The sequence below is a fragment of the Dermochelys coriacea genome, chromosome 23 (assembly GCF_009764565.3).
Source record: "Dermochelys coriacea isolate rDerCor1 chromosome 23, rDerCor1.pri.v4, whole genome shotgun sequence".
Classification (NCBI taxonomy): Eukaryota; Metazoa; Chordata; order Testudines; family Dermochelyidae; genus Dermochelys; species Dermochelys coriacea.
This window is the reverse complement of record NC_050090.1, coordinates 7,142,171-7,166,059: the sequence shown is the minus strand read 5'-3', so window position 1 is coordinate 7,166,059 and position 23,889 is coordinate 7,142,171. Positions and strand designations below refer to the sequence as shown.

Below are 23,889 nucleotides of genomic sequence, written 5' to 3'. Positions count from 1 at the left end.
CATTAGACTGCCAGGGACAGAGCCACAGAGGGGGGAGCAACTTGCCCAAAGTCCCACAGGAAAAGGAAAACAACCAGCAATGGAATCAATAGGAAACCCAGCAATGGAACTCAGGAATCCTGACTCCCAATCCCCTGGTCCAGTCACTACAGCAGAGCACGCTCCCGGTCAAAGGCAGGGGGAGCGGACATAAGGGCCTGGTTGTAATTGCCAACTGTGGGAGGGAGTGTGCAGCACTGGTTAATGAAGGGGCCAGGAAATAAGGACTGCTGGGTCCCATCCATGGCTCTGACACTTGGGGTGACCCTGAGGAAGTAGCTTCCCCTCCCCAGGCCTGTTTCTCATCAGTCACAGTCCCTACAGCCCAGGGGGGCTGGGAGTCTCCAGGAAGGTGTGTAAAGTGCTGGGATGTCAGGATCCTGGAGGCGCTGTCACCCCCTGCTGCAGGCCGAGTTTCTCCATCCCTTGGCAATAAGACAGACTCTTGTTTTCACAGCCAGTCGATCACCCAGTGTCATCACCCTGCCTGCTGGCTGGGCAGGGTAACTCCTCAGGTCACCACCCTCTCCAGCTTGCCTTGGGTTTGGAGAGTGAGGAGAAGGGTGGGGGACGACACTGAACATCCTCCATCCATCGCTCCATCACCTAGAGCAAGTGAATGGCATTAGGGTTCCTCTGTAGCATTCCCTGTCTGTCTGGGGAGAGGCAGAAAGAGGGGCAGAGAATCTCTCCCAAAAGAGGTTGAATTTGCAAACAGCCCGCAGGAGCCCCTGGGTCTCAGACCAGGGAGGGGCTTCTCCAGAGCCATCTCCAGTGTGTTTGGAAAGGTCCCAGCGATGGGGCTCCCAGCCCTTTCCTTGTGGGAGACTGTTCCCCAGGCTGAGAGTCTCTGAGACCCTGTGAGCTGCTGAGCATGGAAATTAATGGGAAACGAGGGAACCCTGACCTTGCTATGCCTATGGACTTTGAAGTGGGGAATGGTTTCCCAGGAGAAGTCCAGACCTCCTGGGTTTTGTTCCTTCTTTAGCCTGGGTGGGGGCGGGGACGGGGGGCGAGGGGAGTGTGGCCTGGGTTGGCAAGAGGGAGCTGCTTGTCCAAAGTGACTGATGGGCTTTGTGACTGATCCCAGTGCTTGAGAGGAGGAGACTCCCCAGTTATTGCAGCACCAGGAATGACGAGGGGTAAGTTGGGAACAGATCATGCAATGAACTCCTGCCAGTGTGTGTAGCTTGCACTCTCTGCACTCCTGTGGGGGGAGCGGGGGGCCTGCTATGGCTGGAGCAGGGATGAGGAGGGACCAAAAAGTCTGGTTAGTGAGAGGCTGCCTTGACCCCAGACTCACGCCTACGCCCTGCTCAGTTCCAGGATGACCAGGCTCCTGAGGATGTTCAGGAAGAAGGCTCTGCAGCTGCCATTTTCCCCAGGAGCAGAGCGGCCCCTCTGTCCCCGCTGGCAGGGAAGGAGCTCCCGGCCGGGCCAGGAGGTGGACGTGCCCAGCCTTCTGGCAGAGGAAACCTGCTCCTGGCGCAGGTGCCGAGGTGGGAGAGGCAGTGGCCAGGCCAAAATGGAGCTGGGCCAGGATGCGGCTGGGCAGACAGGACCCAGCCCAGGAGCAGAACTGGGCAGGGTGGCTCTGGGGCTTGTTGTGTGGGCAGCAGCCACCCCAGGAGCCCAGCCCTGATTTCCAGCACGAGGCATCGCCCTGCCTGGTCACTGAGGACCTTCCAGCCTCCCAAGGGCAGGAGGTGGAGGATCCCTGTCCCAGCACCTGCAGCTTGGCCCGCTCCCCATGGGGCAGCCGCAGCGCCTGGGACTGGAGCAGCAGCCAGGCGATGGACGCTTCTGCTTTGTTCCAGGTGAGAAGCCAGGCTGGGCTCAGGGAGGGGTGAAGAGGGGGCTGGGAACACTCTGGGCCCAGGCCCTCGACCAACGCTATGGGGGGCAGGTCCCCAGCCCAGGTGTCTGGCCTGAGCCACATGAACCCCAGTGACACAAGATGCTGCCACTTTGGTCCTTGGTGCTCCATTGGGCGGAGGGTGGTGTGGGGAGGCACCTCCCAGGGAGCCCAGGAAAGTGTGTGTGTGGGGGGGTCTCTTTGCTATGGACTCCTGAAGGAGTTGAGGGCTGAAGGAATCACTGAGAGGGGGAGTGTGGGGCCCGATCTGCTCTAGGTCCGTGAGGTGGGAAGGGGGCACATTGCACCACCATGCCCCTGTGCTTCCCCTGAGGGGCAGCAGGGGTGACCCTGTCCCCTTCTCTCTCTGGTGAGAGGAGAAGGAATGGGTGGACGTGGCCATAGAGGAGGCTGCTCTCAAGGACATCCGAGAGCAGCTCCAGGGCCGAGAAAAGGTACAGACATTCCCCAGCTGTGCTGGAACCGAGATTGTCCTGCTTCTTCCCAGCATCCCAACCCCCTGCAGAGCGTCTTGGCCCTCATGAGCCACCACCCCTAATGGGGACCTTTCTCCCCCATGATCTAGGACCTCCAAGATGGGGGTGTTTGTCACACACAAGCCGGGGTCTCCTCCCCCCACAGGCACTGTCCCAGTTCCTGACCCTGCATGGGTAAGAGTTGTGGGTGATTTGGACAACGGGCAGGTCCCCACTATCCCCCATTCAGGCCTAAGTCCTGCAGCTGGTGTGGCTGGGGCAGGGAGGTCCCTGGCTAACTGGCTCTCTCTCCCCTAACCCCACTCCTGGTGGGTGCAGGACAAGGCCCAGCAGCTCACGTTCCTGCAGGCCATCCACCCCACATGTCTCGCTGCACACCAGAGGGCAGGACACGCTGGAGCCGCACTGCTGCAAGGCGGCTGTGGTGGAGAGGATTGTGGTGAGCGACACATGGCGCATGGCAGCTGGAGGATGGACAGAGACATGGGAAGGCCAGGGGTCTCTCTGGGCCGATGGTTGGGGGATGGCTGGTGCTGGAGGGGCAGCTGAGGGCAGGGATTGCTGGGGCTGAAGATTGGAGTGAAGAGACGGGAGAAATAGTGGGCAGGAATCGGAGGAGCGGGAGGCAGGTGGGGGGATCCTGGTGGCTGGGTGGGCGCTGGCTGTGTAATCTCCTCATTGGGAAGTGTCAGTGAGGCCCGAATTTCACACGCTCCTTTGTCTCCTTTGGGTTTCACAGGAGCTCGTTGAGGAGCTTCCTGAAAACTCTCCACCCGGCGCCGTCCTGGCCAACTCCCTGATTGCTGTGGGGAATCTCAGGTACCGAGACCCTCCCGCCCGGTTCCCCTAACCCCGGTGCTGCTCAGGCCCATGGCTGGGAGTCATGGCCCCTCCCACTCCCAGGTCACCTCCCAAAGGTGACTCCTCTGGCAGAGGTGGCGGGAATGTTCCCTCTCTCCTGGCTGTGCTGTTCTTTTCACTCCAGTAAAAGTGCAATGGCTTTGGGGAGAGGCTGACTCCCAGGATCAGATACAGGAGGGGCAGCAGGGTCCAGGGAACAGGAGCTATTCCCTGCCCTGCCACTGTCTGTCTGGGAAACCTTGGCCTTATCATTCCCTGGCTCGGTGCCTCAGTTTCCATTCTCGCCAACCTCTGCCTATTTCCCTGCAGTTTCACGTCCCTGTTGGTGCCGCTCCCACCCCTGCACTGCACAGTCTAATACCTGCTCCACTCTCTCTTGCCAGCACCATGACACCTGCCCTGGAGCCGGAGCTGGAGACCCACCTCCTTCGCGCTGCCCTTCTTGCCGTGTTCACCCTGGGCACGGAGAAGGACGCCACCCAAGTCCAGGTAGATCATGCTAAAGTCATGGATTAAAGAGCTAGTTGTCATCCTGCCACAAATCCTTGCTAATTGCCTGCAGTGGGATGTGAATGAGAGAGGCCAGAATATGTGTTTGGGGGTCTCACCACTGCTTCCCAGAGACCCCCTCTTCCTCTCCTGTGGCAGGTGTAGCCCCAGGTTCCCTTACTCTGACCCACGACTCTCCCTTGCTTTGCAGGATCTGCTTAGGGTCTTGCCAGACATCCTGGATGCCATGCTGGGGAATCTGCTGGCAGAGTCCCCAGGCACCGACAGGCTCCACTACATCTTGGAGGTTAGACAGATGAGAGGGGTGGGGGCAATTTTACCTAAACTCTCAGATCCATTTTCCAGTCTGTCTTCCTACTTGGGCCTGCAGTGGGCGGACCTTGGTCAGGGCAGTCAGTGCAATGCAGTGTCAGGCCCTTCCTCCTGGAAGGACAGAGGAAGGAGCTGGGACTTCAAGCCAGAGCTCTGCCTGATTCTGTTGAGCAGTAACCACAGGGCCCCTGGCTGGCTTGGGGAGTGAGAGTCTGAACCCCTCCTGTGAGATCCAGAAGACGGTCCTCAGAGAAGAGTCACAGGCTTATTCCTAGAAAAACAGGAGGACCCCAGACAATCAGCCCTTGTCTCTGACGGGCCCTGAGATTCCTGGAGGGATTGTGCCCACACTCAGTCCCTTCTCCCAACCAAGGACTTGAGAGCCAGGGAGGGGTGAGGGGTCTGTCTCTTTCCTGGTGAGCTGTTCAGGAATCAGGAGTTCAGGGAGGATGGGACCAACCCTGACACCAAACATTGTTCCAGTCTAGAGAGAAAGTGACAAGTTGTGACCTGCAGGATACAAGCATCGTCCTGGGGGTAACAATCCCCTTTTAAAGCTCTGTGATCAATGAATTAGATATTCCACCCCGCACACAATGTCTTAGCCCCCTGGGGATGGGGAGGGGCTCATTAGCACAACACATGCACCTGCCCATTGATCCTGAGCTGTCTCCTTTCCCCACAGCACATTAACTACTGGATCATGTCCAGGGTGTCGCGAGAGAGAACCAGGGCCATTAGGAGCAGCATGGCCCTGCTTAGATCCACTATCACCCTCCCTGAGTTCAGTGTAAGTGGTCTCTGACCCCCAGGTTCCTGGCTCCAGGCATAGGTGGGCTGGAGCAGGTATGGTGAGCAGGAAATGAGCTTGGCTTGAGTCAAGTTCTTGTCCTGGTTAAGTGATGACTCTAGGCTTTTAAACAGGTTTCAGAGTAGGAGCCGTGTTAGTCTGTATTCGCAAAAAGAAAAGGAGTACTTGTGGCACCTTAGAGACTAACAAATTTATTTGAGCATAAGCTTTCGTGAGCTACAGCTCACTTCATCGGATGCATTTGGTGGAAAATACAGAGGGGAGATTGATATACACACACAGAGAACATGAAACAATGGGTTTATCATACACACTGTAATTACTCGATTACAGACCTGAGAGTGGCTATTCTTCAACAAAAAAACTTCAAAAACAGACTCCAACGAGAGACTGCTGAATTGGAATTAATTTGCAAACTGGATACAATTAACTTAGGCTTGAATAGAGACTGGGAATGGATGAGTCATTACACAAAGTAAAATTATTTCCCCATGTTATTTCTCCCCCCCACCCCACCCCCCACTGTTCCTCAGATATTCTTGTTAACTGCTGGAAATAGCCTACCTTGCTTGTCACCATGAAAGGTATTCCTCCTTTCCCCCCACACTGCTGGTGATGGCTCATCTTAAGTGATCACTCTCCTTACAGTGTGTATGATAAACCCATTGTTTCATGTTCTCTCTGTGTGTATATCAATCTCCCCTCTGTATTTTCCACCAAATGCATCCAATGAAGTGAGCTGTAGCTCACGAAAGCTTATGCTCAAATAAATTTGTTAGTCTCTAAGGTGCCACAAGTGTTCCTTTTCTTTAGGCTTTTAAAGGGACCCTGCTCCAGATTCGTGCATTCCTGTCATCCTGGAACAGCTGGGGAAGCAAATCCTCATGGAGGGCCCTGCCCACATCCCTGTGCTCCAGGCTCCCTGAGAGAAAATTAAGGGTCTAGCTCTAGCTCCTATGCTCTAGCATCTCCTGCAGAGGGGCTAAGGGGAAGGAAAGTCCTGGCCGGGGGGGACTGGGAGCTGACAGGAAAATGCTGATGGAGTCCCCTCTCCCTCTCCCTTTCATCAGAACTCAGCCAAGTTCCCCAGGATGGGTCACCACGTGTCACAGCTGGCTCTGTTCGTCAGTGACCCATCCATGGACATCAGCCAGCGAGCCAGGGAGGGGGTTTACCGGCTCTACCAGCTGCTGCTTCACCAGAGGGGTAAGGAACTCAGCTGGGAAATGGCACCCAAGAGAAGAGTGAGACTGGGACCCCAGCCAATTTCTCTCAGACTGACCCCAGCTGGAGGATGAGTCTCTCTCTATCTCTTTTGGTGTTCTACACCACCCCCTGCCATTGTGTTGGGCCAGGCACACAGCCAGGACTCTGCCCACTGTGCAGCCACCAATGGGATTGGAAGGATACAAGCACTGCAAGCAGAATGACAAATGTGTGTGTGTGTGTGTCTCTCTCTTTCCCAGGCCTGACCATCCACGAGGCCGAAGACCTGTGGGTCTGGGACTGGCACCAGGACAGCAGGCTCCTGGGCTACAAGACCACAGCCAGGGTTGGGGAGGTAAGGACACTCTGCCAGGGCAGGGGAGTAGGGGTGGCTGTCTCCTGGGGCCATGAGACAGAGATGCCGTTCGAGTCCAGGATTTGGAGCCTGGTTCTGGGCAATCTGCTGAAGCCTCACATATGGTTGGTTTTAGGTCTTCGGGAAGTTCTTCTCGGAGGGGCAGAGAAGATTCTTCCTCCAGACAGCAGTGCTGGCCATCCACCACCCCCTGCTGCATGTCAGCCAGGCTGGCCTGCTCCTCACCTACTCCCTCCTAGGCAAAGGCCAGCAGCTGATGGGGGACAAGGTGAGCAGCTGCATTAGACTCAGGAGATTGGGGCAGGGCCCAGGCCTCATTCCCATCCTACGGCCATTCGCTGGCCTGGCAGCAAGGAGCCTGGTGGGGAATGAGGGTGAGAGCAGGTGCTAATGGGGAGGGACATGAATTCACCTCCATGAACAGGAGGGAGCCAGCTTGTCCCTGGAGCAACTCTAACCCAGCTCTTTTGCAAGGCTAATTAATGACAAGCATTGCCTCATCACGGACTTATGTTCTTAGGACACGGTGTTCTTGCTCTTGGGGAGGACAGCAGAGTCCCCTAAGTGCCCTCTGCGAGCCTCTTCTGTCACCCGATCCACCACCCTGAGTTGCTCCCATCACTGGCAGCTTGGGAGGCCAGGGACTGATGGGTCATGGTGACTGACCAGGCAGGGCTGAGGCATGTGGGCCGGGGAAGCTTGTCCTGCTGCTGGCAGGGCTGGACCCGCTCTAGAGAGAATGAGAGGATTCAGTCAGCAGGGGCTGCTGATCTGCCCCATTCCCCAGGGCTGCCATGCTGTGGCTTCAGCATGAATGACTGGGATGACTTGGGGAAAGGTCTCAACCTCCCCCTATCCTACTTCACTGCTGCCAGAATCTCTTCTACCCCCCTGCTAGGGCTCCCTCCCTGGGTGGGGGTGGAGGAGACGGTTCTGAGAACTTGGGCTGTGGATTGGGGGTGGAACAGCTGTCAAGGGCACTGAGGGGGAGGTGGCAGGAGCTCACCCTACAAGGGGGGGCAATGCCAATGGAGGTCCCTCGAAAGGACAACAAGACTCCATTCTGGGGGTCAGGAGGGTGAATCCATCCCTCAGAGGTGGGCAGGTGCTGGGTGGAAATGCTGCTGGTTCCACGTGCCCTTAATCCCACCTGATTCCTCGGGGGCGTCTGAGTCTATGACAGGTTCTCGTTCCCTTGCAGCAGGAGGACGTCATGGCCAATATTAGGTGCCAGCTCCACATCATCCAGCACTTGCGCCAGGTGCCTAAGGCACTGCAGGGGCTGTGCCTCTGAGGGCACCAGCAACTCCCGCTCCCTGCTGCAGGTACTGCTCTGGCTCCCTGTAAGTGGGGAGCTAGTGGAAGGGGAAATGGAGCCCCCGGCACTCTCTCCCCTCTCAGATTCCTTCATCTGGGACAGGAGCTCTTTCCCTCACACCCATTCCCCGCCCCCCTTTTCTTGGTCTACCCCTATCCCATTCCCCCTGCTCCCAGGCAGAGCTCTCCCTGACCCAGAAAGGCTGCTGAGTCAGGGCCACAGCCCCAGCCACACTGAAGCTCGGAAAGCTCCACTTTTGAGGAGGTGGGAGTGGGACAGAGGCTCAGGGCTAGCTTCACCTCCTACCCTTTCTTCTCTCCTTGGCCCTTCTATGGGGTCTCTGGATGTGAAATGAATAGGAGCCTCCTTCCCAGCTGTCTCCCAGGCCCTGGGATCTGGCACAGCCTCCCAGACAGTCGCATCCTGGAGCTGAGCCACATCAGGGAGCAGTGGGGACAGGTCACCTCGTCCCATCAAAGCAAGCTACGCTGGCTCTCAAAGAGGCTTAGATGGAAAACCTTGCTCCTTTCTGGAGGTAAGAGCCATTTACTCCTCGGGACATGGGGGTCTCTTGGGGGAGAAATGGGATCCGTGATACATTGTCTGGCTGATAGCTTTCCCCATCCCTTGATCCCAGCCTCAGGACAGAGACGTTCCCATCAATGTTCTATATTTATTTGTTCCCTAGCAAGAGGCTCCCCAGAGATGTACTTCAATTTGGACTCCTGAGAGCGTTTCTGGCAGGAGGATCCAGCACCTCAGGCATGAAGAGAACATCATGCCATCTTGTTCCCATGGCATCTCTGCTCCCCAGCTCCACTTTCCCAAGCAGAACAAATGAACCCTTCAGCTCCCAGAGTCCGGACTCTTTAACCTTCTTGCGATCAGCAGTGGGGTTTCTCCAGCCCCCTCACCACACCTGTCAGCCTTTGAAAGATGAAGGACCTGAATGTCACAGTCACCAGAACAAGAAAAACTCCAGCTGTAGCTGGTGGAGCCTGTGTGTACTCAGCCCCTATGGAAACCAGCTCTGAAATGGGGAGCAAGGACCCCAGCCCCGTAACAGCAGGACTGGGCAGAGAAGGCTTGTAACAGGGTGCTTCCCCTGTGCTGCAGAGCCTGGGGCCTAGCCAAACTGATGACAGAATGAGCCCTACCTGAAGGGGACCATGTACCTCCCCCTATAGAGCTGGACTTCAGCGGTGATAAAACCCAGCTGGGCTATGAACTGGAATGAGAATAAGATAGGAAGCTCAGAGCAGCAAGAAAAGGCCAGAGGGGAACTTGAGAAGAGAGGTAGGAAGTACCCAGGGAAAACTTCAGCAAAGAGAAAAGAGCAGACCTAGCTGTTGGGTCCAGGGCCCTGGTCCGCTACCAGTGTCAAAGAAGGGGCCATACACACACCCAGAGAGGGTTACCAAACACAGCAAGGGGCCTGCAGGCTGAGCAAAAGCCCCACTGAGGGCAGAAGGACTTCTTTCTGTGGAAAGACCTCTTTGGATTTTTAGTGTGAGGCAAGCTGGGCCCTGGAAGAGTGGACTATAGGTGGTGACCTGGCCAGAGGCTGAGAAACTGCCATGATGCTCGAGGGATCATCAATGGGGCATGCTAGGCCAGCGTGAGGGCTGTGATTCTGTGCCTGGTCACCAGGGAGCATGTAACGATGAACAGATTTGTTTATGATTTGCATAGTTGGCAGGATTGAATTTCCCCTGTGATCCGTGAGGGCCGATGGAAGTCTTGGTTGCTGAAGGAAGGTCTGTCCTCCCAAGCGGGCCTATTGAGGAACCAAGCTGGTGACTGGATTTTCCACTTCAGTTCCAGGAACTGGTTAAGCAGCCAAAGCAGGTCTAGGGGTTTCTCCAGAAGCTCCTAGAAAACCAACAGAAGCAGTAGGAAGTGCAGAAGAGCTACAGATGCAGCTGGCAATCTTCATGGAGCAGCAGCAACACCTGTCAGAGATCCTGCAAAGGGAAATCAACTCAGGATGTGCTATGCCCATTGACAAAAAGAGCATGCCCGGGCTGTGCTGAGAAGGTTAGCCCAGAAGAGCAGGGCATGAGAAAGTGTACTTATGCCTAATACTTAAAGCCTGATGCCAAGATGGGGACAATGACCTCTTGGAGGTAAGAGCCATTTATTCCTTGTGGCATGTGGGACTCTTGTGGGAGAAATGGGATCCCTGATGCATAGCCTGGCTGGGAGTTTCCCCCGTCCCTAGCTCCCCAGCTCTGGGACAGACTCCATCATTGTACTACCCTGGTTTTGTTCCTAGGAAGGAGCTCCCCAGAGAGGTCCTCGAACCTGGACTACTGAGGGCGTTTCCGGCAGGAGGCTCCAGCCTCTCGGGCATGGAGAGAGCATCAGGTAGTCTCGTTCACATGGCATCTCCGGTCTCCAGCTCCACTTCCCGCAGCAAGTGCAAACGAACCCATCGTCTCCCAGAATCCCAACCCTTTGACTTCCTTCCGCTCAGCAGTGGGGTTTCTCCAGCCCCCTCACCACACCTGTCATCCTCCGAATGATGAAGGGCCTGAATGTCAGAGTCACCAGAATAAGCAATCTCCAGTTCCAGGCAGTGGGGCCTGTGTGTACTTGGCCCCACTGGACACCAGGTCTGAAATGAGAACAAGGACCCCAGGCCAGTAAGAGTAGGAGTGGGCAGAGCAGGCCTGTAACAGGTGCTTTCCACTGGGCTCCAAAGCCTGGGGCCTAGCCAAGCTGATTACAGAATGAGCCTGGAGCTAGGCCAAATGGATAACAGAGTGAGCTCCATCTGAGGGGGAAAGCCAGGGAAAAGCACAGCAAAGGTACAAGCAGGCCTAGCTGTTCGGTACCAGGCCTTGAGGCAGAACCTAGAATCCACGGTAAGACTGGTTCTCCCATGGTCTCTAAGGAAGTGGATGTACAAGGCCAGAGAAAGGGCTTCCAAGGCCAGCAAGGGCAGGCCGAGCCAAAGTCAGGCTGAGGAAGAGCCAGCAAAGAGACAGAGGACCTTGTTTCTGCTAAAGACATTTTTGGACTTTTAGTTTGGGATGAACGCGACCCAGGAAGGAGTGGACTAAAAGACGGTCACCTGGCTGAAGGCTGAGTTCCCAGGCAAAAAACAGCCAGAGTGCCCTAGCGATTATCCGCGGGGCTGCTAGCCCAGCAAGAAAGCTGTGACACCAGGCCTTGCCAGGAAGGGGTACCTAGCGATGAGTGAACTCTGTTACAAGCCTGCTTCCATTATGGAAACAGCCTGGTAATGGAGAGTGGTGGGGATGGCCTATGGGAGAGGATGGCTGGCGTGGTCATACAGAAGGGGCAGCAGGGTCCAGTGATGAGAGCAGGGAACGGGTTGTAGTTCAGCCCTGCTACTGAGTAGTAACATGATCCTGGCCAAGTCATTCTCCCACCTGGTGCCTCACTTTCTCTATCTTTGAAATAGGGATCATCCTGACCCACTTTAAGAACATGTTTGATCCTCTGTTCTTGTTACCCCAATCCCTGCCCTCCTTGCCCCACACAGGCCTCTGCCCTGTTCCTCAAATTTCCATGCCCATGTTAGTGCCTGGGTCGCCCCACAACTGCAAGGTCTCATGTACAGTCTCCTGCCACCAAACTGAAGGCCCCCCTAGATCCAGAACAGGAATCACAGTTCCTGTGCACAGCCCTGAATGGAGTATAGACCATGGGCATGGGGAAGGCCAACACTCACATCCAGGTAGATCATCAACCTACTCCTCTGTCCCAGGAGCAGGAAGGCCTCTGGTTCTTGCTCTCTTGGTAGCTGGAGCTGCTAAATTGGGGGTGCGGTGGGTAGGCATAGGAATAGGCCACAGGATAAATCAAATGTCAGGTCGAGACTCCCCGTCCATGGGAGATGATGGTACGCCTCTGTGGGGAATCCCTTTCTTGCAGATGCTGTGCTTTGCTTCCTAGTCTCCGCCAGGAAGCCCAGCTCCCATCCCTAGCAGCTTGGCTGTTCCCTAGCCTGCTGTGCACCAAGCCCTCTACAGAGAGCTGCTCTGGGCAAGGACTGCAGAGACAGCTGTCATCCTGGCAGGTGGAGTCCCAGGTTCCATAACCCTGATCCATGGTCTCCCTCCGCTGACAGGCTCTGAAGAAGGTCTGCCCTGAGACATGGATGCCATGCTGAAGAGTTTGCTGAGAGCAACCCCCAGCACAGACAAACTCCAGCACATCTTGGAGGTGAGCAGAATGGGCAAGGGCAGCAGGTATTTGACCTGGAAATGAGAGACTGGATGATCCACGTTTCCATTGTGTCCTGCTACCTGAGAGCCACTGGGTCACCCGCGGTCAGGGCAGTCAGTGCAGAGCAGTGTTTAACCAGTTACCAATCCATGAGAGGACCTTATGATGTACCTGTATGGTACAATAATTCTGCATTGAATCGGTTGATTTAATTGCTTATTCTCTGGGGTTCAGACCCTCTGTTCTCCCCCTGGGGTGACAGAACCCTGATTGTCATATCTGTCTTTCAGGCTCTGTTCCAGCTTCTCACACAGATATATCCTGCAGCCAGCCCAGCTCAGGGAACAGTGAGGACAGGTCACCTCATCCTGTCAAACCAAGCAACATGGGTCTCATTGAGGCTCAGATGGAAGATCCCATGCATCTCCTGGAGGTAAGAACTGTTCACTCGTCCTGCCATTTGGGGCTCTTGCTACAAACAGGGCTCCTGCTACATATCCTGGTTGGGAGCTTTCCCTGTGCCCAGATCCCAGCCCTGGTACAGAGACTTATTTCTCATCATGATATCATGTTATACTCGGAGGATGTGTCCAGGATCCTGGAGACTGTTTCCTGCAGGAGGTTTGAGCAGGCAGAGATCACTCACTGTCACGACCCAGGGGTCTTCAACGCGGGTCTGCAGAGTTCACGGAAGCGGCCACACTCCAACCCTCCACCTGGAAGCCTGCTAAAAATTGCTTACCTAGGAACCACAAAGTTCAGCCCCAGTTTGAGGCTCCACTCCTGAGGTCCTATTGGAGGAGTCGGAGAGCAGCTAATTGGGCCCCTGGCCCTGCTGAAGACAGCTGCAGGAACAGGAAGCTGTCTGAACACCAGGGCTGCTCCCTGTTCCGGACCATGTGCTGCCTCTTTCTGCTGCCACTCCCCTGGCTTGATTTCCTGGCATCTGATTTGTGGTCGTGATCGCAAGTTTGTCTTTTGCTTCTGATCTTCTAGTATCCTGACCCAGCTGACTCATGACTCCTGTCATGTGAGTGTGGACTCTGGCTCTGACCAGTAGGTCTGGCTGCCCTTGACCTAGCCGTGACATTGACTTTTGTACTATTTCCCCAATGCCCTTTTCTTTCCTCCATTGGAAGGTGCTGGGGGAGAAAGAGAACGTGTCCCCAGGGAGGAAGCAGAAGGAGGGAGCAGAAGGTGTGTGGGTTACATACTTCCCGTAGCTGAGGAAGTGCGTCCTGAGCTTTAGAGATTTTCCAGCAGTAATCCCGGACCACCCCTGTAATGATGCGGCCTCTGGCAGGACACTATTGAGCATATCAATTCAGGAGAAATTGCTTGGAGAAGGGCAGTCACAGCCTAAGGCTGGATGTCCTTTACTATTAAAGCACGCCAAACCAGCCATACAGAGAGGACTTTGGTTTTACTCCACTGGCTAATCAGAAGTCATACAAGCAATTCCCTCAGATATTCCAGTTCCCTTGTATCACCACCAGCATCACTCCTTATGGGGATGAATGGTTATGAAAAGCAATACCCCAGTAAAAGAAAAAAGGTTCTCTCAAAGGACCCCAAAGGACCAAGCCCCAGATTCAGGTCAATAGACAAGTCAGATCTTACCCACAAATCATGCTGTTGCCAATCCTTTAGCGTCTAAAATAAAGGTTTATTCATGAAGGGAAAAAGCTATAGATGAGAGCTAGAATTGGTTAAATGGAATCAACTACATACAGTCATGGCAAAGTTCTTGGTTCAGGCTTGTAGCAGTGATAGAATAAACCGCAGGTTCAACTTAAGTGTCTGGAGTACATCCACAGCTGGGATGGGTCATTCAGTCCTTTGTATAGAGCTTCAGTTTGTAGCAAAGTCCGTCCAGAGTTATGAAGCAGGATTGAAGACAAGATGGAGGCAAGGCATCAATCTTTTATAGTCTCTTGCCATGTGGTCTTTGCTTTCTTTGTCCCAAGGACACTCTATCCAGCACATGGCCTGGAAAAACCTTAGAGTTCTGTCTGTAGGCAGGTCTCTGCATGCCTTGCTGAGTCACAAGGTGTATCTGCCTTCTCTCAATGGGTCAGTTGTATTGCCGATGATCCTTAATGGGCCATCAAGCAGGCTAGGCAGAGCTGACACCAACTTGTCTGGGGTGTTCCCTTGAAGCATAGCACAAGTTTGAAATACAGGCAGTATAGAGCCAATATTCATAAGTCCAACTACAAAAATGATACACATATACAGATAGCACAATTATAATCAGCCAATCATAACTTCTCCTTAGACTCCTTACACGACAACCTTTATACAATATTGGCTGCAAATATATAACAGTGGTCGTAACACTGATCTACACAGTTACAGATTATGTCAAAAACGTCACAGAGGTGACACTGCATCAGTGAGACTGATATTGGAATATTGCACCCGGTTTTGGTGTCCTCATTTTGGTGTCCTCATGTGAAATTTATGGCTGACTTAGAACAACGCTTCCTCAGCTCTCGTCTCCTAATGCCCCTACTCTACTTGCGCTACATTGATGACATCTTCATCATCTGGACCCATGGAAAAGAAGCTCTTGAGGAATTCCACCATGATTTCAACAATTTCCATCCCACCATCAACCTCACCCTGGACTAGTCCACACAAGAAATCCACTTCCTGGACACTACAGTGCTAATAAGCGATGGTCACATAAACACCACCCTATATCGGAAACCTACTGACCGCTATTCCTACCTACATGCCTCTAGCTTTCATCCAGATCATACCACTCGATCCATTGTCTACAGCCAAGCACTATGATATAACTGCATTTGCTCCAACCCTTCAGACAGAGACAAACACCTACAAGATCTCTATCATGCATTCCTACAACTACAATACCCACCTGCTGAAGTGAAGAAACAGATTGACAGAGCCAGAAGAGTACCCAGAAGTCACCTACTACAGGACAGGCCCAACAAAGAAAACAACAGAACGCCACTAGCCATCACCTTCAGCCCCCAACTAAAACCTCTCCAACGCATCATCAAGGATCTACAACCTATCCTGAAGGACGACCCATCACTCTCACAGATCTTGGGAGACAGACCAGTCCTTGCTTACAGACAGCCCCCCAATCTGAAGCAAATACTCACCAGCAACCACACACCACACAACAGAACCACTAACCCAGGAACCTCTCCTTGCAACAAAGCCCGTTGCCAATTCTGTCCACATATCTATTCAGGGGATACCATCATAGGGCCTAATCACATCAGCCACACTATCAGAGGCTCGTTCACCTGCGCATCTACCAATGTGATATATGCCATCATGTGCCAGCAATGCCCCTCTGCCATGTACATTGGCCAAACTGGACAGTCTCTACGTAAAAGAATGAATGGACACAAATCAGATGTCAAGAATTATAACATTCAAAAACCAGTTGGAGAACACTTCAATCTCTCTGGTCACTCGATCACAGACCTAAGAGTGGCTATCCTTCAACAAAAAAGCTTCAAAAACAGACTCCAACGAGAGACTGCTGAATTGGAATTAATTTGCAAACTGGATACAATTAACTTAGGCTTGAATAGAGACTGGGAATGGATGAGTCATTACACAAAGTAAAACTATTTCCCCATGGTATTTCTCCCTCCCACCCCACCCCCCACTGTTCCTCTGATATTCTTGTTAACTGCTGGAATTAGCCTACCTTGCTTGTCACCATGAAAGGTTTTCCTCCTTTCCCCCCCCTGCTGCTGGTGATGGCTTATCTTAAGTGATCACTCTCCTTACAGTGTGTATGATAAACCCATTGTTTCATGTTCTCTGTGTGTGTGTATATAAATCTCTCCTCTGTTTTTTCCACCAAATGCATCCGATGAAGTGAGCTGTAGCTCACGAAAGCTTATGCTCTAATAAATTTGTTAGTCTCTAAGGTGCCACAAGTACTCCTTTTCTTTTTGCGAATACAGACTAACACGGCTGCTACTCTGAAACTCATGTGAAATTGGAGCTGGGGCAGCAAAGAGCCACCAAATGTTCTGAGGGCTGGAGAAAAATGCCTTCTAGCGAGCTATTGAAAGAGCTCAACCTGTTCAGCATATCAAGAGGATTGAAAGGTGACTTCACTGAAGTGTTGAAGTGCCTTAATGGAGACAAAATATTGGGTATTAAAGGGCTCTTTAATCTAGCAGAGAAAGGCACAACAAGACCCAATGGCGGGAAGGTGACAAGAGAAAAATTCATATGACAAATAAAGCACAAATATTCAACAGCAGGGATGATTCACCCCAGGAACAAGCTACCAAGGAAAGTGGTGGATTCTCCATCTCTTGATGTCATTTAATGAAGACTAGATGCCTTTCTGGAATGTGTTTGCCTAAAAAGTAGCTGTTGTGTCATACAGGAGGCCTGTGATACGCAGGGGGTCAGATTAGATGCTCTAATGGTCTCTTCTGGCCATAAAGTCTCCTAATTTCTGAAAAACTGAGTGTAGCATTGGGAGCAGCCTCTGATATTTTCTGTCTAGCCGGCTTGCTTCCTAGACAGGAGCAGATTGACCATGGCGCCAGGGCACCGGGCCCACGCTCCGAAGGGGCCACGGCCAGCCGCTCTTCTCTGACCCCTGCTCTCTCCTGCATGGCAGGCTCTGCCGGCAACCAAGCTCTCCCGTCCCTGGCCTCTTCCTCCAGCTTGCTACTTCCATCCCTCTCCCTGCCGCCGATCAGCTGTTTGCCAGGGCCAGGGAGGGGGAGAAGCAAAGAAGAGGCAGGGGCGTGGCCTTGGGGAAGGGGGTGGAATCGGGACATACCCCTCCAACCCCCTGGCTTGAGCCACTCAGGGCAGGGGGATGGGAGCACCCTCACAACCCCAAGCCCCCCCCAGCCCTCTGCCCTGACTCCTGCACCTCCGCCACACACCTCTAGCCCCCTGCCCTGACTCCTGCACCCCACCACATACATACCCTACCCTGACTCCTGCACCCCCCCATACACCCCCAGCCCTCTGCCATGACTCGTGCACCCCCACACACACCCCTAACCCCCTGCCCTGACACCTGCATCCCCCACACACATACCCTGCCATGACTTCTGCACCCCCACACACACCCCCAGGCCCCTGCCCTGACTCCTGCACCCCCACACACACCCAGCCCCCTGCCCTGACTCCTGCACTCCCCCACACACAGACCCTGCCCTGACTCCTGCACCCCTTCACACACCCCCAGCCCCCTTCCCTGACTCCTACACACCCCTCACACCCCGCCAGCCCTGACTCCTGCACCCCACACACATACCCAGCCCCTCCACCCCATGCCCTGACTCCTGCACCCCCCTCACACACACCCAGTCTTCAGTCCTGACTCCTACACCCCCCCATATCCCCACCCTCACCCTGAGCACCAAACGGGAACTCCTGCACCCTCTACCCCACATACCCACCTGCACTGCTCACACCGAATGGGAGCTGCCCCAGGTAAGCTCTCCACACCCCAACTTCCTGCCCCAACCCTGAGCCCCCTTCCTCATTCTAGCTCCTGTTCAGACCCTGCACCCTAACCCCCAGCCTGCTCCAGCACCCTAACTCCCACCCAGACCCTGCACCCCCAGCCTTGTGCTCAGTGCACTCCCCCCACCCTCAGCTCAGTGCAGAGTGAGACAAAGAGAATGGGTTAGAACCAGGGCAAAAGTAGGTCCCCACTCTATGTGGGCAGGGGTGAGTGGGATCCTGTTTACCCTCTCTCCAGCCCTGCTGCGCTTGCAGTTTATCCCCAGCTCCTCTCTCGCTCCAGGGACCAACCCTAGCTCCCGCCCCGCTGTGGTTTTGCCCTCAGCCCCTGCCTTGCTCCAGTCAACAGGGACTAATCCTCCCCCCATGCCTCACTGTGCTCATCTTGCCCCACCCTTCTCCCCACCCCCACCATGCCAAACTGTCAGGGCAGATAAAAATCATTAATTTAAAATTTAAAAAAATCAAATAATCGGATTTTTTTAATGTAAATTGGATTTTTGAGAAAAAATATCTAAAGATAGCTTAAATTAAGGTACATTACATCTCATAATGGAACAGGGATTATAAATTCTAATTCTATAGTATGAGACAATATATTTGTGTAATGTTTAAGAAAAGTTTTGAAAATTAGTTCTAATAGTTAATGGATTAGGGATCCAATCTTATGGGGTTCCACAGGCTTCTGTATAGATTATTTAGGTTAATTTTTCTATCTACCCAATGGGACTCAGTGCTCAGTCTAGAAGATAACTTCAGAAATGCTTAGTTTTGCAGTTCTTAAACTGTGGATTTGTGTTTCCATGCTTGTTAACAGCAAAAATGTTTTAAATAAATCAATAATATATAGAGGTGAGAAATAACAGACCTCAACCCTATTGTCCCTCTGCAAATTTGTGTACACAGGGTCAACCCCTTACCTCTCTCTAAAAGCGAAAAGTTTCAAAAAGTTCAATGAATATAAGATTGTTGGGGGGTGGACTAGATCTGGACAAGGAAAAGAAGTCTGGAGATAAATGTGAGAAGTGAGGGACATACGCTTTTTTGTTAAACTTTTATGTTTGCTGTTGAAGAAAAATATCCAGAATACTTAATGTTGTTGTTTTAGTTAAATAAAACAATTTAAATATCTGTCTGGTGATGTTCTCCTCCTAATACAGCCTGGCAAGAAAATGCTCCAACTATTAATGATTAACCTGTTGAACTGGAGCTAGTTCACCTCCCAATAACTTCATAAATATCTGCTTCAGTTACCTTTGGTAAATGAAATAACCAAACACTCATTCATTTTGTGATATAGCTGAAACTCTGAAAAGTTTTCAAAATAAATCACAGTTTAAAAATGTGTAGTGTTTACCTTCTAAAAATGAAACCTACATCTATCTCTGAGTTGTGAAGAATATGTATTAAGGTCATAATAACCAACAAGAATGCACTTTTATGTAGAAAACCATGATTAAATGGAGTCTTCCTGACTCGTGATTTAAATCAGATCTACCCTGCCCGCTGTGCTCTTGCCCCAGCCTCTTCATTCCCCAGGGGGGCCCACAAATATGTTTGGTGCCAGGCCCAAAAAAAGTTACTCTGGTCCTGCCTTTTGCCCCATCAGGAAGCAAACAGCGGGGCTCATCCCAGAGTGGAAAGGAAGCCTCCATTCCCCCCGTCAGCCCCATGGGGCCTGTCCAGCTCTGCTAGGACTCCCCACAGCAGAACCAGCAGAAATGAAACTGAGCGAGGCTCAGAACCACCGGACGCTGTCAGGCCGGAAGCAGCCATTTACCAGCTGTGATGGGCGCAGCAGAGTCTGTCCAAGAGCTGATCCCGTCCTCGATTCCCAGCCCTGTTCCCCAGTGCCCCCTACACCCCCCAGGACACTCAGCTCCCCCTGCTGGCTGCTGAAAACCTCCCTCTGTATTAACTGTGCAGAGGGCCCAGAATGTCCGAGGCTCCTTGCTAATCCCCCTCCCTGCCAATCCCCCATGCACAGGGCTTGAATCTCACTCACCTGCCAGCCCCTTTGTGCCAAGCATGGCCCCCTGAAACTCCCTGCCACACAGGGGTCCTCCCATGCCGCTGGCATAAGGGACCTGCTCCCAGCCATGGGGCACTGCATGGACCCTGGCTGAGACTGGGTGGCCCCCTTATGCTGGGTGCTGCACCAGCCCTGACCGAGATCGGGCCACCCCAACATGCCGGGTGCTGCACAGCCCCCAGGCGAGGTCAGGGGGTTCCCTCCTTGCACTGGGTGTTGCACAGCCCCCAGACGAGGTCAGGGGGTTCCCCCTTTTGCACCATGTGCTGCACAGCCCCCTGGTGGGGTCAAGGGGTTCCCCCATTGTACCAGGTGCTGCACAGACATGGAGTCCCTGCCCCAAAGTCCTGACAGATGAAGTAGCCACAAGGGAGGATTGTTCTCCCCATCTGGCAGCTGAGGGGTCTGAGATGCAGCGACTCACATGGGGAGTTGGAGCAGAGCTGGGAATTGAGTCTGTGCCTTTGACCCCAAGGCCAGCCAGTTGGGGGGCTCAGCAGCGCCCTCTGCGGAGCTAAGAGCCAGCACACCTTCCTGCTCCTGCGTGTCCTCGCTGGCTGCTCCCTATGAGTGGTGGCCTCCGCTTGTTTCCATGCATTGCTCCCCCCATGTCAGCTTCTGCACAGCTGGGGCAGTCGCAGCCCAGCAGGGAGGTGGCTGAAAGCAGAAAGCTGATGCTTTCCCTGCATTTGCTACTTACCAGAGGTGGGAGGGGGGCATTTAGTGGGTAGAGCAAGGGGCTGGGTGCCAGGACTCCTGGATTCTCTCCCAGGCACTGGGAGAGAAGTGGGGTCTAGTGGGTAGAGCAGGTAGGCTGGAAGCAAGGAGTCTATTTCTGATTCTGGGGAGAAATGTTGGCCAGAGACTAGAGCTGGGGGTTGGGAATCCAACTCCCAGGTTCTATGGTCTAATAGAGCAGAGGACTCAGAGCCAGGACTCCTGGGTTCTGTCCTCAGCTCTTGCAGGCAGTATTGGGCAGGGGGCTGGGAGCCAGGATCCCTGGGTTCCCCTTCTGACTGTGGGAAGGAGCATGGTCTGTGTATCTTTCTTTCCCTGCCCTACAGTGGGACACACCCAGCTGGGAGCACTTCCAGCTTATCACGTCCAGTTACTATAGAGGACCAGGTGAGTCTGACCACAGAGCCCTTCCTAAGGGAAGGCATCCCCGTTACGCTGGGAATGGATTTGCTGTAGCCCTTGGTTAAAAATGGCTGTGGCTAATCCTGAAATATTTCACAACCTGTATATAGCCTTGGCGTGGGACACGGCAGCTGTTTATACCAGGATCACATCACCCAGCATTGAGATGCAGCCACCTCTGGGGTGGGATGTGGCAACTATTTATACTGCAATTATGTTGCCCAGTGCTGAGGTGCAGTGATGTGGCAGCTGTTTCTACAGGGATCGCTCACTCAGCACGAGATGCAGCCACGTATCATGTGGGACGTAGCAGCTGTTTGTACCAGAATCATGTCACCCAACACTGAGCTGCAGCCACCTCTGGGGTGAGGCACAGTGGCTCTATATACAGGGATCATGTCACTTAGTGCAGAGATAAAGCTATGTCTGTGTTGGGATATGGGAGATGTTTCAACAGCTGTATAGAAACTGCATCATTTTAAGGTGGGGAAGGAAGTCGAATCCAGTATCCTAAGGAAGGGCAGGGGAAAGTTTAATAGTAACTGCATGGGGAGATGATTTTTAAATGAACTGCCCTTTTCTTTGGCGTCCGTGTACAGAATACAGACCTGGCTGCCTTCTGCTATGGGCTGATCTCAAATGCAGGATTTCTTCAATGAAGCGGTGCTCTGCGTGCTGTTTAAAACAGCTGCCACATTCCACCCTAGAGGCAACTGCACGTGTTTGGTGGGAGACCGGAGCGTTGCATGCAAATGATCTTTGTAGTCTCTCAGACCCCTCAGTGCTAGCCCAGGGCTCTGTACAAATAACAACACAAACTTTTTAAAGTTGAGGAGTAGAAATCAAGTCTTCCTGGACATTTAAATGAATCTTCTGGGCTGAATCCCAGGAGCTGCGTAGCCAGGAGTGTCTGTGTCTCTTTAAGAGAGCAGCTGCTCTGAGACTGGTTAGCTCAGCAGCCTTTCCCTCCAGGCTGTGGGTTCTATATCCCGCTAAGGGGAGTAATGACTGACAGTTGCTCCCACTCAAAGGCCACTCTGGGGGATATGTGTGTGTGAGATAGAAGCCGGTGGGCCCGGTTTGGATGGGAAGATGTATTGCATTTGAGACGCAAAGGGGCAAATGGACTTGTAAAGGTGCCATGTTCTCTCCCCCGCAAGGGGCAAATGGACTTGTAGAGGCCAATTCCACCCTGGCTGGGGATGGACTAGGTGAAGGCTGATTGGGGCTGCTCCCATCTGTAGATGGGCATTAGACTGCAGGTGATGCTCTTGCCCTGATTCCCCAGGAGCAGATCTTCCCGGGGGGCGGGAAAGCTGGGCTCCGTGGAAGTGGCTGCAGGGGCTGGATGCTCTCGGAGCCTCTCCCAAGACTCGTTCAGCAACATGCACTTGTGGCTGGAGGAGACCAGCCGCTACGCCAGCGAGAATGGCAACAAGCTGATCTGACCTTCAAGAAGGTACCGGATTACACCAATGCCAAGGGCAGGCCCTGGGAGGGGCAGATTAGTGAGCCCCTCACACCCTGAAATCCCAGCCCACAAGCACCAATAATCCTGAGGGAGGGGAGGACTCCCATGACTTAACAAGGAGATCCTGGCGTAAGACATGGTCAGCTGGCAGGGCACAGGGGGGATCTATGAGCTCCCTTCCTAGGGCTGTAGGGACGCAATTAATAATGGAAAGCTCTTTGCTATTATGCCCTGCACTGCTCCGTTTGATCACTGCCCGCACCAGGGGGCAGCCCCTCTCTCTGCATGCTGTGGGAGGGGGCAGCTGTACCTACGCCTGCCCAATAGCTGCCTGGTACACCCTGTGGCCTTTCACGTGGCCCCCGGGCAGGAAGACACGGAAGTGCTGGAGGTGCCGTTCCTGGAGACCGGCCCCAAGAACACCACCAACATGGAGCAGGCCTCCGTCACCATGGCAGCCGAGCTCAAGAATCATGTGGGGCCCCCCCCTTGCAACCACAAGCCCAACCCCCACAGTGCCCCCCTGTGGCTGGGCTGGTGCAAGGAGGGCAGAGATGGGGGCATGGACTGCTGTTGGGGAGGGGCTTTTCCTCACTCCCCAGCGGGGAGCTGCTGTGTCTGGGACTACGGCTGGGGGCCAGGATGGCTGGGCAGGGGGGCCTTTGCAGTGCCCTATTTATTTGCAATAGATTTTTCTAGGCTGCAATCCAGCTCCCCCCATCCCTCTCCAACCACGTGGGTGCACCTCTCCCCCTCACTAGCCACACGGTGCACGGGGCTGGCTACTAATCTGGGCTCCTGGCTGAGCTACGCCAGAATCCATCCTCTCCTCCCCCAGCCATTCCCACCCTGGATTATCCCTCCTGATCCCCACTGCACCGCTGCATGGGCCAGCCCTGCTCTGCACTCTTCCAGCCTTTGGAGGGGCTCAAGCCGCTCCAAACCCCCGGGGAAGGAACCCCTGAATGCCGGAGGCTACACAGCTCAGCATCTTCCCGGCAGGTGTTGGAAGTGGTTTCTTGTTACGGCAACACAGCCACCCAGCCTACGGAGTGAGGCTGCGATGCCCAGGACAACCAGGAGTCTTAAGCTGCTCCGCAGTCTGCATCCCCTCCGAGTGCAGCCCCCTGGGAGCCGAGAGCTGAGCTAGTGTCTGGGGCACGGCCCGAGACCCTGGTTCTCCCTGCCGTTGGTGTGAAATGGGATGGGGGGGAGTGAGAAAATGTCCTGATGGTTCTGGCTACAGCGTTGGCATAGCTGTTGGTCCTGAGGCACGAGAGGGACAACGTGGGGGAGGGAACGTGGTCCAGGGGACCAACTTGTGCTGGTGAGAGACTCTGCTGGGGGGCTGCCCTGAGCTTGTCTGCAGCTGGCTGGACAAGGAGCTCTCTGGAGCTCCAAAGCCTCGGAAGAAGTGGGCCAACAAATGATATTCCCGCATCCCATTGGTCTCTCCTCAGACATATCATTGCAGGCAGATCATGAGCGCTTGAACTTCTCTCCTCCCGACCCCGGCTCAAGGCTGAGTATGGCTGGAAGGATTTCTTGAAAATTCAAAGCTTGGATCGAAAGGCAAAGCGATGTGGGTGTTGCAGGACCTGCAGTAGCAGGTGATTTCTGACAGCAGGAGCCTTGTTAATGCAGCGTGAGATCCCGTGACCGGGAGTTTCAGCTGGGAAATGGGGTGAAGGTTTGTAACACGGTGGGTGGGGAACCATTGGACCAGCTCAGAGCCAGGATGGAGCCTTCAGCACTCTGGCTTTTCAGCGAG

At 53.8% G+C, this 23,889-nt stretch overlaps 1 protein-coding gene across 1 annotated transcript; it reads left to right on the top strand.

Annotated features, from left to right (window-relative positions):
• Positions 1–441: 441 nt before the first annotated feature.
• Positions 442–23,174, top strand: LOC122457316. The gene is made up of 13 exons (XM_043501669.1): positions 442–654; positions 2,710–2,830; positions 3,131–3,210; positions 3,636–3,741; positions 3,953–4,048; positions 4,760–4,864; positions 5,956–6,091; positions 6,352–6,446; positions 6,583–6,841; positions 12,273–12,415; positions 21,936–22,106; positions 22,489–22,593; positions 23,034–23,174. Exons 4-13 carry the CDS (start codon positions 3,640–3,642, stop codon positions 23,172–23,174), a joined length of 1,353 nt encoding a protein of 450 aa, XP_043357604.1. The 5' UTR covers positions 442–654; positions 2,710–2,830; positions 3,131–3,210; positions 3,636–3,639.
• The last annotated feature ends 715 nt before the right edge of the window (positions 23,175–23,889 follow it).

What these genes read in the sequence shown, in the direction of transcription:
- LOC122457316 (XM_043501669.1), top strand. Translation starts at nt 3,640, where the DNA reads ATGACACCTGCCCTGGAGCCGGAGCTGGAGACCCACCTCCTTCGCGCT. An exon ending in CTGATCTGACCTTCAAGAAG is followed by an intron (nt 22,107 to 22,488) that starts GTACCGGATTAC and finishes GCCCCCGGGCAG; the next exon opens with GAAGACACGGAAGTGCTGGA. An exon ending in CAGCCGAGCTCAAGAATCAT is followed by an intron (nt 22,594 to 23,033) that starts GTGGGGCCCCCC and finishes GCACTCTTCCAG; the next exon opens with CCTTTGGAGGGGCTCAAGCC.